Source organism: Cheilinus undulatus, linkage group 23 (genome assembly GCF_018320785.1).
Source record: "Cheilinus undulatus linkage group 23, ASM1832078v1, whole genome shotgun sequence".
Taxonomy (NCBI): Eukaryota; Metazoa; Chordata; class Actinopteri; order Labriformes; family Labridae; genus Cheilinus; species Cheilinus undulatus.
This window is the reverse complement of record NC_054887.1, coordinates 9,136,173-9,152,305: the sequence shown is the minus strand read 5'-3', so window position 1 is coordinate 9,152,305 and position 16,133 is coordinate 9,136,173. Positions and strand designations below refer to the sequence as shown.

Here is a 16,133-nt window from a genome sequence, read left to right as displayed (position 1 = left end):
GGTCCTTCATTTTTCCACAGCTCCTTAATGCACTCCCATATTTCTATTAACATCATGTTTTTCGTATCATCAGCATAGTGATGACTAAATTCATATTTATTCAGGATGTTTAGTACTTTACTACTTCCTGTAGCGAACCCTCAGTAAAATCTTCATCTCTGTTTTGTGGATGATGTATCTACGGAGGCCCTGAGAGGCAAAAGTAAAGGTTAATTCTGATGTTCCATTTCCTACTTCTTGATTTTCTCCCATCTGTATGACCATGGGCGTAGCGTGGTGAGTGGGAAAGGCTTTCATAGTACTGACTGTCGTTTTTGACATTATTGGACCAGAGGCAACTAAATTAAATGGTCATCTGACTGAAATTTCCTTCAAATCCAGATAAAATAAACAAAGGAGGGAGCAAGGACAGAGAGCAAGATGAGCGTGATGGAGGAGGAAAAAGCAGGGACAGAGAGTAAGAGTAGAATGATAGAGGAGAAAGCAGGGACAGAGAGCGAGATGAGAATGATAAAAACATAAAGTAGTGTTCAGGAAATTATGTAAGTAAATTTGATTTACCATAGTAAAGATATTGCTCATTAATAGTGGGAAGTTATCGTTAAAAATAGATTAAACATTGCACTGATATTGGTAAAACAGTGCAGACTTTTTTGCTTGGCTGGCTGCCTAAGGGGGGCACTGTGTCATTTTCCTCCTGGTGTCCCAAAATCCCCGGTTACGCTCCTGTGATTTAGAAGAAGGTAGAGAACAAGCTCAGTTTTTCTTGCTCATTTTTATCTTGATTGTTTAATTCTCATTTCAGCAACAAAAAGTTGCACAGGAGAAAATTCTCGATCCTTACTTGCCTCTCAGGGATTCTGGGTGTATCTCAGTATTTGTGTACTTATAAAAAACTTGTGCATAAGTTTCCAAAACAAATACATCTGCATGACATTAGTCATTTGTGTTTCCTAGCATGAACCCTCTGAATAACACACAGACTGGAATGATAGAAGAATGCATCTCCCAGGGAATAAGTTACTTAGATGTATTTTTACCCTCATTTTATTGACGTTTAAAGCTACAGCATTTATTTTATAGCCATGTGAAAAGAAGCTGAACTGTAGACTGGATGGCATTTAGAATAAATGTGTTGAATGAGATCTGACTCGTGTGGTTAGAAACGTTGGGAACTTGATTGTGTTTCCCAGTTAGCGTTGCCTCTCTGTGTGTATCTGAACCCCATGTTCCTGTACCTGCACTGACTCCCTGTCTGTCTGTCTGTCTGTCATCTTGCCCCCTCCGACTCTCCTTTCACCACCTCCACCACCATCGTCGTGCTTTCTGCATCCTCACCACCCTCCATTAGATTGTCAAAGAATCCTACGAGGTAAGACGCCTACGTTATCACCTCTCTACTCCAGTTTCAGAGGTGGTTTCTTTATACCTTTCCTTTATCCTTTTCTACAAATAAAATAGGCTTTGTTAAATAAAAACACTTTTTTTTTATCCTTTTTTGCAAATTAGCGGGCCATTTTAAAATGCATTACCTGTATTAAATAATGATATGTAATGTAAATGAAGGTAATCATACAAGATTGGATTTTTCAGACAAGCATTTAGATATGATTGTTAAACTTTGAGAGTTCTAGTTTTATAAATTTCTTATTTGCAGACCTGAAACAACTTTTTTGGGTTACAAATGTGTTTCTGGAAAAGTAAATGTTGGAAAGATTATTAGTCTATTATTAAACAGGGTTGTGTTTTGTTCTGTTTCTTTGTGCTGTCACATTTTGCACATACTGAAGCCCAAACTGCGCTATTTTATTTTATTAAATAAATCGGATTGGTTGAAAGTTGGCTGAAATTTGAGTTGGGATTTTCCATGAAGATGTTGGTGAGTCCTGAGGCTGGACCAGTTGAAAACCACTGCTCAAAAGCTGTGGTTCCCATAGTGTGGACTGAGATGGCTTCCATTAAAACAAAGAAAAAGTCTAATGATTTCAACTGGTGTAATTCACTCATTACTTTAACAGTAGATAAATAAATGAAGCCATTGTGAATGTAAACATCATACAGTGCCTTTAAAAAGTATTCACCTCCTTAGATGTTTTACCCTTTTATTGATATAACAAATCAATCATGGTCAAAATTATGTGGCTTTTTTAAAGGTTTATTTTTGGGACTTTTCATGCCTTTATTAGATAGCGAAGACAGTGGATAGACTCAGAAACAGGAACGAGAGAGGGGAAAGACATGTGGCAATGGGCCACAGGCCAGATTCAACCCAGGCCACCCATACACGGTGCACGCCCCATACCACTCGACCATCTGCAAGTGAAAATGGCTTTTTTGATTAAAAACCTCTTTGTCAAAGTGAAAACAGGTTTCAATAAATATTGATTAAAAAAAAAAGTATAAAATGTAAAATAAGTGACTGCATAAATATTTACCCCCTTAAAGTCAGTAGTTAGTAGATGCACCTTTAGCTGTAATCACAGCACTGAGTCTTGTACATCTTGACACTGCAGTTTTACTCTTTTCTTCTTTGAAAACCTGCTCAAGCTCTGTAGCTTTTGCTGTGCGCTTCGGGTCATCCTTTTGCAAGAAAAAAAAAATCTTCCCCAAAGCTGTAGTTCTCTTGCATACTACAACCACTTTAGACACATTCACTGAACTCAGGTGATCCCCACTTCACGGATTGTGAGACTGCTAGCACTGTATGCTGGACTTCTGTTGAATAAGGTTGGCCTTTTTAAATTGGATGAATCTATACAATCATTTCTTTTACCAGGCATATTTTTATTTGACTGGTATTACTTTTTAGAACTCTGTTTTCATTGTTTAGGGCAAAGGTTTGGGAACCTCTGCTCTAAACAAAAATCTAGTCCAGGATTTACTTGGAGAAACTGACAAAAGATGGGCTAGCTCAAGCCTCAAGGCCACTGCTTAAATTTGGCATAAGCCCTTTGGTTATGTTGTTCTAGCTCAAAGACAAGCATGAAAAGCAAAAGTAGAAACTTAAGCAGAGTCATTGATATGGGAACAATTGATCATCTTCTCAGTCTAAACTGACAGGCTTTCATCACGTTGCAGAGCAGCCTCCTGTAAGAAGTTGCAAGTTTTGGCTGCAAAGTTTTGGTCTAAGCGGGGCTTAAGACTGCTGCCCTGCAGTTTGACTTGATAAGGCTCTACTAATGCTCACTCACAGATGCATCAATCACCTTCATAAATCATAAATTAATTACTTCTTTCCTGTAAACATTGGTCTTCTTCCTGAAATGACTTGTTTATCTAGAAGAAATCAGATAGATACAGAAACTTCAGTTGCTTTCTCTCACATCTAAACCAGTCTTTTTTGTGTGTCTCTGTGTTTTCAGGAGGTGCAGGCGTGCACCGTGGACATGGGCATCACTGCCGACAGCTCCAACCACCCTGACAATAAAAGCAAGAACAGATACATCAACATCCTGGCCTGTATGTCATATTGAGAGAGATCACTGTTTAAAATTTTGCAGTGAATTTTATCATCATAGCCAGCAGTTTAAAACTATTCTTGCTTTTCTTCTCGCAGACGACCACAGCCGAGTCAAGCTCTGCAACAGTTTGGACCGAGACGGAAAATGTGGAGATTATATCAATGCTAACTTTGTAGATGTAGGTGAAGTCTGCATGTTTGCTGTAAAAAAAAAAGTGAAAAACAAACCCACTTATATGAGTCAAAGTCAAATGAAAATGCTCAGATTGTACTTTACATTCAGCTTTGTTTTGGTTAATATTGATTTCCTCTGCAGGGTTATGAAAGAACAAGGGCGTACATCGCAGCTCAGGGGCCTCTCAGAGCAGGCAGGGAAGACTTCTGGAGGATGATCTGGCAGCAGAATGTCGGCGTTATCATCATGATCACAAACCTCAAAGAGAAAGGACGGGTAGGAGACCTCCCTGCTTCTAAGAAAAACACAATATTCTTTACAAAGATCACTTATATTTCATTCTTGTATTCCTTTGATGTCTGATTATGAGGTGGGGTGGCATGATGGGAGCCATCTAATGAAGGAAAACAGCTACATCTAGCAAAATCATACATTAAGTCTCCCAAAGCATGCTGGAAAATGTGTTATCATCTGAATGGACCAAATTAAACCTGATTGTGGTGACTGTGTCTTTTCAGGCCACATTTTTGCTTTGAGCAGTCATTTTAGATGCAACACTCCATTAAAAAATACATATCTTGCACTTTTTTCTTAGTCATGTCATCTTTGAACAGACAAAATGTGATCAATACTGGCCGGACGAGAACCAGGAAGACTACGGATCATACCAGGTGACCCTGAAAAGCAGCAAGACCTTCGCCTACTACACGCTGCGGACGTTCACCGTCAGAGATTCCTCAAATAAGGTGCTGAACTCACAGATATAAACACAGACTTTGATCAACCAACTACGTTAACAATGCTAGTAAAACTAAAGTTAAAAAACATAGTTTTTGTTAAGCTCACAGCTGTTTTTGTCCTCCAGGTGTCTCAAAAGAGAGCTGAACACACTGTCTTCCATTACCACTACACTCAGTGGCCTGACATGGGCGTCCCAGAATACACTCTGCCTGTCCTGTCCTTCATCAGAGCGTCCTCCAGGGCGAGGACACAAGAGGTCGGACCTGTTCTGGTACACTGCAGGTGAGCCAAATGTGTTAGTGTGTTTACATGTAAAAATGTTTAAGAGAGCACGAGTGCTCCTATGTCAAAATGCCTTAAATTGAACAGTTTTGACTTGTCGTGTCACAGTGCTGGAGTAGGAAGAACAGGAACCTATATTGTGATAGACAGCATGTTGCAGCAGATCCAGGATCAGGGCACGGTGAACGTTCTCGGTTTCCTGAAGCATGTGAGAACACAGAGGAACTTCCTGGTTCAAACAGAGGTAGGCAAACTGACACCGAGATGTGCTCAGACACACTTGAGAACACACTAACTCAGAGCTGTCGCCCTACTGTAGGAGCAGTACGTGTTCATCCATGACGTTCTGGTGGAGGCCATCTTAAGCCGTGACACTTCTGTGACCTCTGACCTCCTGCACACGTATGTGTCAGACCTTCTGACCCCAGGAGCGTCAGGCAGGACGCGCATGGACAGACAGTTTAAGGTGACTATGTTGCCTATTGTTCCTCTACATTGTATTGACCCTCATAAAAATTAGACTTAAGCTTTAAGTCTAATTTTTATGACTTTATCACAGGAATCATACACAATTTTGCTTTAACTGTTGCAAATATGACAACATGTTTTTATTGTGTTTTAGTTGATCAGTCAGCGTCAGGCGAAGCATGCAGACTACAGCACCGCTCTGAGAGACGGCAACGCTGAGAGAAACAGAGCCAGAGCTCTGATGCCTGGTGAGTACAGCTCATTATGTAGCTAAGAGAACAGTTTTGGACATCTTAGTCAATTTAACTTTAAAGTTAAGTGAAACCCCAGCTTAGCGCTAACTCTGCTCACTTCAGGATTTCAAAAAATGCATGGAAAGTGAGCAGTTTGGTTTCTGGGGGGAGGGAGGGGAAAGGGAAAGTCAGTTAGAGGTGGTAACGTTCTACAGCCCTGCCTTTTCAGAATTTTTTTTAAAGCAGCTAATTTGAGCTAATTAATAGTTTTAAAATGCAGATTTTTATCAGTTTGGTGCAAATGTCAGAAATAACACAAGCATTGATGTGTTTTATCTTAGTTCAGTCAGATACCTCAGTGTTCAGCTGAAGAAAAATGTTAAAGTGTTCACTATTTCTTTAAACAATTTAAAATACACAGAAATACATGCAAATGGTTTGACTGATAATCGAAAGAGGTATAATAATTTTGTTTCATACTTTTTGTTTTTATGTTTCTGCATTAGATCCTATTTGTTTACAGTTTTTCTACATTATCTCCTTCCCACAACTCCCTTAACACCGGATTTATTTGGTCAATATCCAGTGACTGTAGAAAATATGTACCCCCTTGGATGGTTTAGCCTTTTACTGATTTTATAAATCTGTCTTCGTCGATATATTTTTTTCTTTTGACAAAAAAAGTACAGAAGAACCCTCTTGAATGTCAAAGTGAAAGCAAATTCCTACAAAGTAATGTCAATTAAATGCACCTTTAGATCTAGGCAGATTTACACGTACACGTACATACACGTGCCCTTTAAAATAACTATCTCTGAGTAGCTTGGCGTGTTCTTTTGTTCTCGCACTGATTGGCTGGACCTCAGTTGAATTAGGTCAGTCACTTTAAAGGGGGTGAATATTTATGCAGTCACTTTTTTACCTCACTTGTTTCTATTTGTCTTTGTTTAGTGGAGAGATCGAGAGTTTGTCTGACTGCCTCAGAATCAAACACCACAGGGTTCATTAACGCCTCCTACGTCATGGTAAGACATTTTCACAGTGTGTGTTTTCTGCTGCTCCATTGAAACTGTGACAGTTGTTTTGATAAAAAAACGAAACCCTGGCGTTGTCTCAGGGTCATCACCACTGTAAGGAGTTCATTGTGAGCCAGACTCCTCTGAGCAGCACGGTGGCAGATTTCTGGAGGATGATCTGGGAGCACAACACGCACACGGTCGTCCGCCTGCCTGACCCACACTGCCAGGTAAAAAACACTCAATATATAGTTGAGACCTTAGTGAACACAAACCCCAATTCCAAAAAAGTTGGGACGTTGTTAAGAATGTGAATGAAAACAGAATATAGTGATTTGTCAGTCCTTTATATTGAACTCAATACAGCACAGAGACAAGAACTCAGAAATGTTATTGTTTTTTTGGAAATATATAAACATTCTGAATTTAATGCGCCCCAACATACTCTAAAAAAATTGGGACATGGGCAAGAAAGTGTTCAAAAAACTCCTGGAAAGAGGTTTCTTGTGATTGACTTGCTACTACTTCCTGCCTCTTTTCCTCATATTCAGGGTGCAGAGTTGGAGTCTTGCATTTACTGGCCAAGAAAAGACCAGCCAATGAGCTTTGAGGGTTTCACTGTGTCGTACTTGGGGGAGGAGCTTATGTGTTTGTCCAATGATGAGAGACTTCTGGTGCAGGACTTCAGAGTGGAGTCCACTCAGGTAAAACAGCATACAACATATTTAAGTGTTTCAAGATATTTGACACATTTGCGCTAGCATCTTTCCTCTAATTTACTGTCTAGAATGAGTACGTGTTGGAGGTGCGGCAGTACAGCGCCCCCTGCTGGCCCAACCCGGACAGTCCAATCAGGAACAGTTTTGATCTAGTTAACACAGTCAAAGAGCACAGCAGGCTGTCAGACAGACCCACAATCGTACATGATCCGTGAGTACAGCATAGGTTGGAACCACTCCTTGTGTTGACTTTGGTCTTTTCTAGGTTAAATCTGTGTTTGGTTGTGCGTGCAGGTTGGGAGGAGCTGTATCGGGGCTGTTCTGTGCCCTCACCACTCTGTCCAGTCAGCTGGAGGAGGAGGGGGCTGTGGATGTCTACCAGGTGGCAAGGATGACCAACCTGATGAGGCCAGGAGTTTTTAATGATGTAGTAAGTACTGAAACGCATTGAAGCTGTGTCTCAATTCAGGAGTGGACCCAGCCTCCTTAGCCTGGGTAGACCACTCAGTCCAGACTGAAATGGGATAGTCTGGTATATGGGGATTCCCTGTTTTCATCCCAGGCTGTCCACCTCCTCTTCAACCCCGTCCTTACCTTTTCTTTCCTAAACACCAACCCTGTCATCAGCCACCTGAATAGCTGCATCATACATAGCTGATGTGTATCACCCTGATTACTATTGCCAAACTATTAATCCACAAGTGTAAAATATATAGAGACTGTTCTGTAGCTTCATTAAATAGCCAACAAACTTAAAGAAAACATATGAGTTCAATCTAAATGGACGAGTCTTGTGATTTTCAAAGTTATGCAGTAGGACTGGATGGTAATGCAGTATCCCAGGGTATTTAAAAATAGCCAGCACATTCCTTTAATAACCATCATGAAAAATCTGCAGTGTGTTTCTGTTTCCAGCAGCAGTATGGCTGCCTTTGTTTGAAGATGCTATAATAGAACTTCTTTTAATTATATTGGACTAGTTTGTTTGCTGGACTTTGGTACATTCAGCTGTCCCTCAATCCTGACTGGTCTTCCAGTCCCTGCTGCAGAAAAACACCCCCACAACATGATGCTGCCACCACCATGCTTCACTGTTGGGCAAGTAATGAGTGTTGCCTGATTTCCTCCAGACATAACATTTAGAATTGAGACCAAACAGTTAAACTTTGTGTCATCAGAGTTTTGTCTCTCATGGTCTGAGAGTCCTTCAGGTGCTTTTTTTGTTGCAAAATCCAACTGGGCTTTCATGTGTTTTGCCAGAGGACAGGCTATTAAGCCCAGATCGCTGGAGAGCTGCATTGCTGGTTGTCCCTCTGGGACTTTGCCCCATCTCCACACAGGATCTCTTGAGCTCAGTCAGAGTGACCATTCTGGTTCACAGCTCTTAAGGGATGTAGCCTTTAAATTGGGGCAAAGCCAAAAGCCCTAAAGCCCCCATTTCTCTGTCACCTCTGTCAGAGTTTTTGCAAGACATAAAAAAAATAAGCATTTCGAAGTGTCTGTTTATCATTTAGGAGAACAGCAGCTGGTCAGGGTTATTGTTTTGATTAAACATGGCTCTGTTTAAAAGGATTTTCTTTTGTCCCCACAGGAGCAGTACCAGTACCTGTACCGAGCCGTGCTGAGCCTGGTGAGCAGCCAGGAGGACCAGAGAGCTCTGCAGAATCCAGAGACCAATGGATCCGTACCGCTGGGACAGACAAACATTGCTGAGAGCCTGGAGTCACTCATGTAGACACACAAACTCATGTTCAAACACAGAAAACCCCATATAACACACAAACACAAACAAACAATACTAATGACATGCTGCTGAGGCGACGAGTGATGGTGCATCACCAGGTTATAAAAACTCTCTCTGACTTGTTAAATAGCAAATTAATAGAAAAGGGCTGCTGACAAAAAGGACCAAAATCCACTTAGTAAAGCTAAATATTAAAAAATTTTTATTAATGGATTATAAAGTTTTATAAGTCTGGAAACACTGACCATGCTGATTGCAGGATGAACAGCTTAGTAACACTACTGGTTTATTTTCAGTTACAGTATCATGAAGAGGTACCAAATCAGCTTCACTGCCTCTCCATCAAAACAATCAACAGACTTTCAAGCGTTGTGTGTTTGTGTTTGTGTGTATCTGGTGAGCATGGAGCCTCGAGCAGCCGAGCAAAAACATGACCCGAAAATAGCAAAAAAATAAACTTAGGGGTGCTTTCAGTTAAACCACACTGAAAATGACACAAATAAACATCAAAACAACTCATAGCTGAGAAAGTTTATACAATAGTTTCCTGGAAATTATTTTTCTCAAAGAAATGGAAGGCACAGCTGTCTGTTGGCTAAGGAAGCCCTAAAAGGACATACACCCAGACATTTGATTTGACTCCATTGTTTGATTAAAAAGGATTGTTATTTTTATCCTACACACTTGATCAAATTCTAGAGTGCCCACAAATGCTCAAAAAGTTGGTATAAACATCAAGCCTGGAAAAAATGATGTTTTATTGTTCTCTAATACAGGTTTGTATATTAACCGGCTCAATAGTGACCCATAAAGCAATCCTAGGAGCAAGTTAGACCTGGAAAAGAAATTTGGTAGGCATATTCAGAATCCGCATTCAGCAGTAAACATAGTGGAGTTTTGGTCTGACTGAGCTCAACTACTGTACTAGAGCTAAGATTGCACTAAAAGAGCAACTGAACGTTGTGGACATTGCTGAACAACATGGAAATTATCATGCAGGAGGGCAGTTCTATCCTCTTTCCCCTCTGGAGATTAAAAAAAAAATCAGACTGTGGCTTAAATACTGGATCACCTTATAGTCCAGACTTTACAGTAAACAAAGTCTTCTTCAGTCAAGTTAATTCAAGTTGCTTTCTCGAGATTTGAATTGATTTAATTATATTTTTCGTGTTGTTATGGCGAAATATTGCTATAATTTAGTCTAGATCTCATAGAAATAACCAGAAAAGACTTCTTATAAGGTAACTGCGTAAAATTTATGTCTGTATGTCCTCTTAGGGCTTCCATAAATTACGGTATAAAAGCCACCTAAAGTGTATCTTTTTTTTTTATTCATTTTATTTATGTTTGAAGTTATTAAATTCTAGAAGGATTTTTTTAAACGTTTTTTAATCATGTAATTTTTTGCCCAAAGTGACAAACAAATGAGTAAAAATATTAAAGACTAATTCATGGCTGTAATGTATAGAAGGGAAATGACTTTCAGCTAAGCTCCTGTATTTCGCAAAACAAATCAGAAACCCAAACAACTTTTCTTCTGAAGAGTTAAGTTTTATGTAACCAGAATCTCACTATCAACATAAAAACTCAATTACCTGCTTTCATATTTCTCTCTTCACGTCTTGTTGCCACAGGCTCCATGGTCTCTGGTTACCCTGTGCCTTTTGTAATTCATGTTCTTTTACTTAAAACTTGTTTTGATACTACTGTACAACTGTGTAACTAATATGCCAAAACACTGATCTGTGACTTTTTTCTATTTTCTTAAAATCTTGTTGCTCTTGCTTCCTTTAAATGCCAAGGTCAAAGAGAAGCAGGGGAATGGAGGCAGTGTAACACCTGAAAATGTAATAACTGCCCACATTATAATACAAATCTACATCTTTTAATGTAAAGATCCCACAAATGTCATGGATTTCCCACAAACGTTAGCACAGCTGCCTACTGCAAACCTATTTACTATTACAATTGCTGAGATTTACAGGAAGGTAAACTCACTGCCTCTCAAAACTGTATTAACTTCCCACAAATGTTATGTGAACTGGAAAATTAAGTTGTTTTCATAGTTTGTTGTTTTTTTTTTAACAACTGCTGATGTCACATCAAAAACACAGTCATGTCAATTTTTTTGTTCGCCATGAAACAGGAAGTTTTTCCCCCAGAGTCTTTAAACACTCATAGAGCCATGAATCTTAGCACAACATTTCTGAATGATAAAAGAAGAGGACTGATATCAATTTGGGAGAATTCAGAAAAATCTAAGGGATTCTTCTTGAAGCCCTCAGTGGGGGCTCATCTGATCTAAATAGAAGTAATTTTACAGTTCATAGAGCTGCGCGGGCTCTCCATATGAAGGGAAGTTACTGTCTTAAACATACAGGGTTCAAACTTTAAAAAAGAATCAAATCCTTAATACATTTTAATCCACTATGATTCATGGCTCCTCCAGTGTTTTAGCACCCTGATAAACTACTTCCTGTTTCATGGCAGAACTTGCCATGACTTTGTTTTTTGATGTGACTTGAACTTAAGCTGGCAGTTTTCAAAAAAAGGCTACAAGAACAACAATGACAATAAACATTGAGTTTTCATATCACTTTTGTGGGAAATTATTACAAATTTTAAAAGTTGGAGATTTTTATTCTCTTACAAACGTAAGAAATCCCTGCAATTAATTAAATTTGTGGGATGTTGATTGTTTGCTTTTACATTTACAAGAAATTGATTGCATTTTTGGGATTTTAATGTTAAAAACTGCAGATTTGTATTACGTTTGAGGTTTATTATGTATGTGGGTGGTTATTACATGTGCAGGTGTAACAGGCAGGCTTGCATGATTGATAAAAGAAAAAATACGGGCTAATAGTTAAACTCTACAACACTCACTGATCCCTTTAGGGACATCTGTGAACTTCAAGCAGATGGGTTGCAGCAGCAGAATCGATGCTCGACTTGTACTTCAGCTCACAGTCTTGACCATGTCTAAATGCACAGGTTGCTGCTGTGATTGGCTAATTGCATAAATGAGCAGTTGAGCAGGTATTTCTAATGTTATCAATTGGTGTATTTTTAAAGTAATAAAAATAAATCACGTTTAAAGCCCTATATTTGGCTGTGAGAAGTTGCAGTTATAATTTGGCCAATAAACAAGTGGAAGAATATATCAAAATAATTACATTTATGTACACATACAGTTGTGTGCATACGTTTTAGGCATGCAGGGACCTAACGATTCACCGCGGGGCCTGACATGCCAACGCCAGGGGCTGGAGAGGGTAAAGTGTCCAGAGTCAAACTGGACACATGTCGATGTCAATGGCATCTCTTTTGTCCTGGCCTTCTCACCCCTACGCCAGGAGACCACTCATGGTTTTCAGCCCTTTGGACATCTACAGCATGACCAGGGGCTCATGCCAACCCTGTTACCTGGCTGACCTGACTCGCCACATCCACCCCTAACTAACCCTTAAAGTGTGGACTTTGTTATTTTTAAAGATTGTTTTTGGGGGGCTTTTTTGCCTTTAGAAGAGCTGAAGAGAGGCAGGAAATACGGGGAAAGAGCGTGGGGGAAGATATGCACCAAACAGCACCACCACTGCATCAAGGACTATGGCCCCTGTATATGGGTACCTGCTGTACCAACTGTGGTAAACTGGCACCCTAGACTTCATTTCTTTTAACAGATTATTTCCCCGTGTCCATGGTAATATGCCAGGACATCCAGAGCACTACTGGGGTTGTGTCAATCCTCCTCCCACCCAGTGGTGCCCTCAAGTGGGCTTACTCGCCTCACTTCAGCCTCAGTTTTTGGCCAAACATGCCTAAAAGTTCTGCACAGTTCTGTAGGTACAGTATACTACAGCAGAATTCAGACCAAACCTGGCCATGAAGTTGCAAATGTATGTTAAAGTAATAAAACAGATCAGTGAAAGACAACTTTCCATTTGTGGGGTTTTGCCTCCTGTTATTTTCATCTTCACATGTTCTCTCTGTGTTGAGTCGCTTCATTTGACTGTTTTTTTTTTTCTGAGAAAGTCCAAGTACTTTTGTTTGCATCAGACAAGGTAAAAAAAGAAACCTCTGAATCACTTTAAAAAAAAAAACCTCACAGCTTCTTTTTGTTTTGTGTCCACTCTGTAGCATCGGTTTCGCTCCTCTGGGGATGCAAAAAAGGCACAAAACCACTTCACCTGACTGTGACTCATCCTACTAATAAAACTGTTAAAAGTCTGACACATCTTTGTGTAAATATCCCTGAATACATCAAAAGGCCAAATTACTGTATGTTTATACTGTACTTCTATATATTTTCTATTTTACTATAAAAAGTGATTTTCTAGTCATTTACACATATATAACTGTGCGAATTCTATTTGATAATTTTAGCCTGAAAATATTGATCATGTTTATAGTTTTAATGGAATGTTATCTCTTTTTATCTTTATGACTACAGTAGCAGCTTAATGTCTCTACCTTTATCTCCAGCCATAAACTGGTGCAGTATGTATATAGTTACAGGTCAAACTTTGTATATGATTAAAACTTGTTCTTTTTTGGGGGGAGAAAAAATAAATAAAAGTTCTTGTTATGACCTAAACCTGTCCCTTATATTTGTTCTTGGGTGTGTAAATTCCACCACCAGGGGGCTCTGAATCAAAACAGTAACAAAAAAAGATGACTTCGAGGGTAATGGGGGATTTTGGGGGTAATTCCTCTCACTCCACCTTCACTAGCCTGGGATGAAAATGAAGTGTGAGTGGAGAAAAGTTGAGATGAACAGGGGGAAGGAACTTACGTGACAGAACAGCAGCTGATTGTCTAGTGTAGTGCACATTTAGTACAAGGAAAGTGTAGAAAGATCAAAATGTCGGTAATAGATACAAATCATTGGGGCAATTGGATTTGATTGAAGACCCCAATTGAGTCAAGCTGCCCCCTTATGGACCAAGCTTTGGATATTCATGCCCTGGATGTGGTTTATTCAACTCAACATACTGAACCATTAACATCTTAAAAAAGCAAACATTGCATTGATGGGTTTTATTATGCTTTTATTCAAACTACAACACATTATAAACACATTATATTGCATTATCTCCCCTGATGGACATGTACATGACATTATAGTAACAACAAAAGTTACACAATCAATGCACAACCATGAAAGGTTAACAAAGATTAAGTCAAAACCAAAAATATATATTTCTATATTATCATATTAATAATTGCCATTACACGATACTGTAGCAGTCACATAAGATAAAGTGTATATAGTGCATTAATATTAAACCTCGTTATGCTGTGAGAATATGAGCGCCCACCATAGGAGGATTTCAGTTTTATTATGATAGATTTATATACTTTAAAAGGCACTTAAACCCTGAAGAAAATCCTGCCTTCACACACAGCATAGCCTTAACTCTATATGAAGCATTTTACAGGATTATTTAAAGGCTCACACATCTAGGCTCCCCCTCATGGTCACGCCAAGTTCATGTATAAACAGGCTCTCAGTACACAGGTTGGGTATGTCACATATCTTTTTTTATGTTCTGGGTTCTTATCTTTTAGACATGATTATACTTTATCAATTAGCAGATCTGTTTGCTCACTCAAACACAAGGGGGGCTTTTGAAGAATGATCTATATTCCTGTTACACAGTGAAGGCCTGACTGAGGTGAATTACTATCCAAGTTTAAGCAAGGCAAAGACCATTACAACACCGATATGAGGCTCTTCCTCATTTTTAATGCACCCATAGCCACAACATATTTCCAGGCATCTTTTTTCACCTAAAGCCAGAAAACTACAGGAAAAGTCCCATTCTGAAATCTAAGTATGAACACAAATACCCACCAGAACTCACCTGTGGTGATTATGAGAGTCATAACTCAAACTCACCACATCTCAATATTTCAACACGTCTTTAGGCCAGGTGCAACATAAAAATCAAGTAGATATGCTAACTACTGGTTCAATAAAGGTTCTTCTACCACAAATCATTTTTTACTTACTTAATGCACCAAATGATTATTCCAAAATGTCTACATGGATCCACCTAATGATAATTTGCTGGCTGTGAAGATTTTGAGGGGCTTTGACCTTGCTGCTGGGGCCAGGGGTCCTCCTCAGGGATTTCTTTTAAATAATAAAACTAATTTTAATGCTATTTTATTCACTCTTGGCTCATTTAAAATACACATTTGATGCACACCTATTGACTATATCTTGAAACCCACCAAAGTTTCAATAATTGTTAAAGCCAGTGGAAGCCACTTCCATTAAAACTGAAAAAAGCTGCATAAGATATGAGCCCATCCTCAAGACTCTCTTGTACAGTGCCTTAAAAAAAATTCACCCCCTTGGATGTTTAGCCCTTTAATTGATTTTCTAAATAAGTCATGGTCAATATATTTTGGCTTTTTCACAAAAAAAAAAAAAAAAAAAAAAAAAAAAAACACCCACGCCCCTTTAGAGTGACTGACCTAATTCAACAGAGATCCAGCCAGTTGGTGTTAGTAGTGTCATAATCAGTTAAATGGGGATCACCTGAGTGCAGTGAATGTGTCTGTATTATAAAGACACCTGTGTCTGGAAGGTCCAGTAACTGGTTCATCAGTATTCCTGGCTACCATTATACCGTGAAGACAAAAGAACACTCCAAGCAACTCAGAGAAAAAGGTTATTGAAAAGTATAGTCAGGGGATGGATACAAAAATGTTTCCAAGGCACTGAGCATCCCCCAGAGTTCAGTTAAATCCATCAGCAAGCTATGGAAGGAATATGGCACATGTGTAAATCTGCCTAGATCAGGCCATCCTCCCAAACTGAGTGACCGTGCAAGAAGGAGACTGGTGAGAGGCCACCAAGACACCTATAACTAATCTGAAGGAGTTACAAGCTTCAGCAGCTGAGATGGGAGATAGTTTCAAGGTGAAAACTTATTAAATCTCAACTAGAGTTCACCAAAAGGCATGTGAGAGACTCCATGGTCAAGTGGAAGACAGTTATTTGGTCTGATGAGACCAAAATGATGCTTTTTGGCCATCAGAGAAGTCACTTTGTTTAGCAAACACCAAAGACTGCAAATCACCACAAACGCACCATCCCTACTGTGAAGCACACTGGTGGCAGCATCATGCTGTGGAGATGCTTCTCAGCTGCCAGCTCGAGAAGGCTTGTAAGGGTAGAAGGTAAAATGAATTTGAAAAAATTTAGGAAAATCCTGGAGGACATTCTTATTATACATACAGTAAAAGCTACACAGAAATGGTTTAAAGACAACAAGGTGAAA

General features: G+C 39.3%; 1 protein-coding gene across 2 annotated transcripts in view; it reads left to right on the top strand.

The window, feature by feature from the left end:
• Positions 1–13,429, top strand: part of ptprz1b (protein tyrosine phosphatase receptor type Z1b) — a 118,102-nt gene extending 104,673 nt beyond the window's left edge. For both annotated transcript variants that reach the window (XM_041780677.1, XM_041780676.1), the window contains exons 18-33: positions 1,352–1,372; positions 3,363–3,459; positions 3,557–3,639; positions 3,777–3,911; positions 4,250–4,381; positions 4,501–4,658; positions 4,767–4,902; positions 4,978–5,124; positions 5,281–5,374; positions 6,311–6,384; positions 6,477–6,605; positions 6,927–7,079; positions 7,163–7,305; positions 7,389–7,524; positions 8,686–8,825; positions 12,979–13,429. In XM_041780677.1, the coding sequence (XP_041636611.1) occupies positions 1,352–1,372; positions 3,363–3,459; positions 3,557–3,639; positions 3,777–3,911; positions 4,250–4,381; positions 4,501–4,658; positions 4,767–4,902; positions 4,978–5,124; positions 5,281–5,374; positions 6,311–6,384; positions 6,477–6,605; positions 6,927–7,079; positions 7,163–7,305; positions 7,389–7,524; positions 8,686–8,825; positions 12,979–13,051 (1,851 nt within the window). In that variant the 3' untranslated portion in view covers positions 13,052–13,429. The remainder of the gene's footprint in view (positions 1–1,351; positions 1,373–3,362; positions 3,460–3,556; positions 3,640–3,776; positions 3,912–4,249; positions 4,382–4,500; positions 4,659–4,766; positions 4,903–4,977; positions 5,125–5,280; positions 5,375–6,310; positions 6,385–6,476; positions 6,606–6,926; positions 7,080–7,162; positions 7,306–7,388; positions 7,525–8,685; positions 8,826–12,978) is intronic.
• The last annotated feature ends 2,704 nt before the right edge of the window (positions 13,430–16,133 follow it).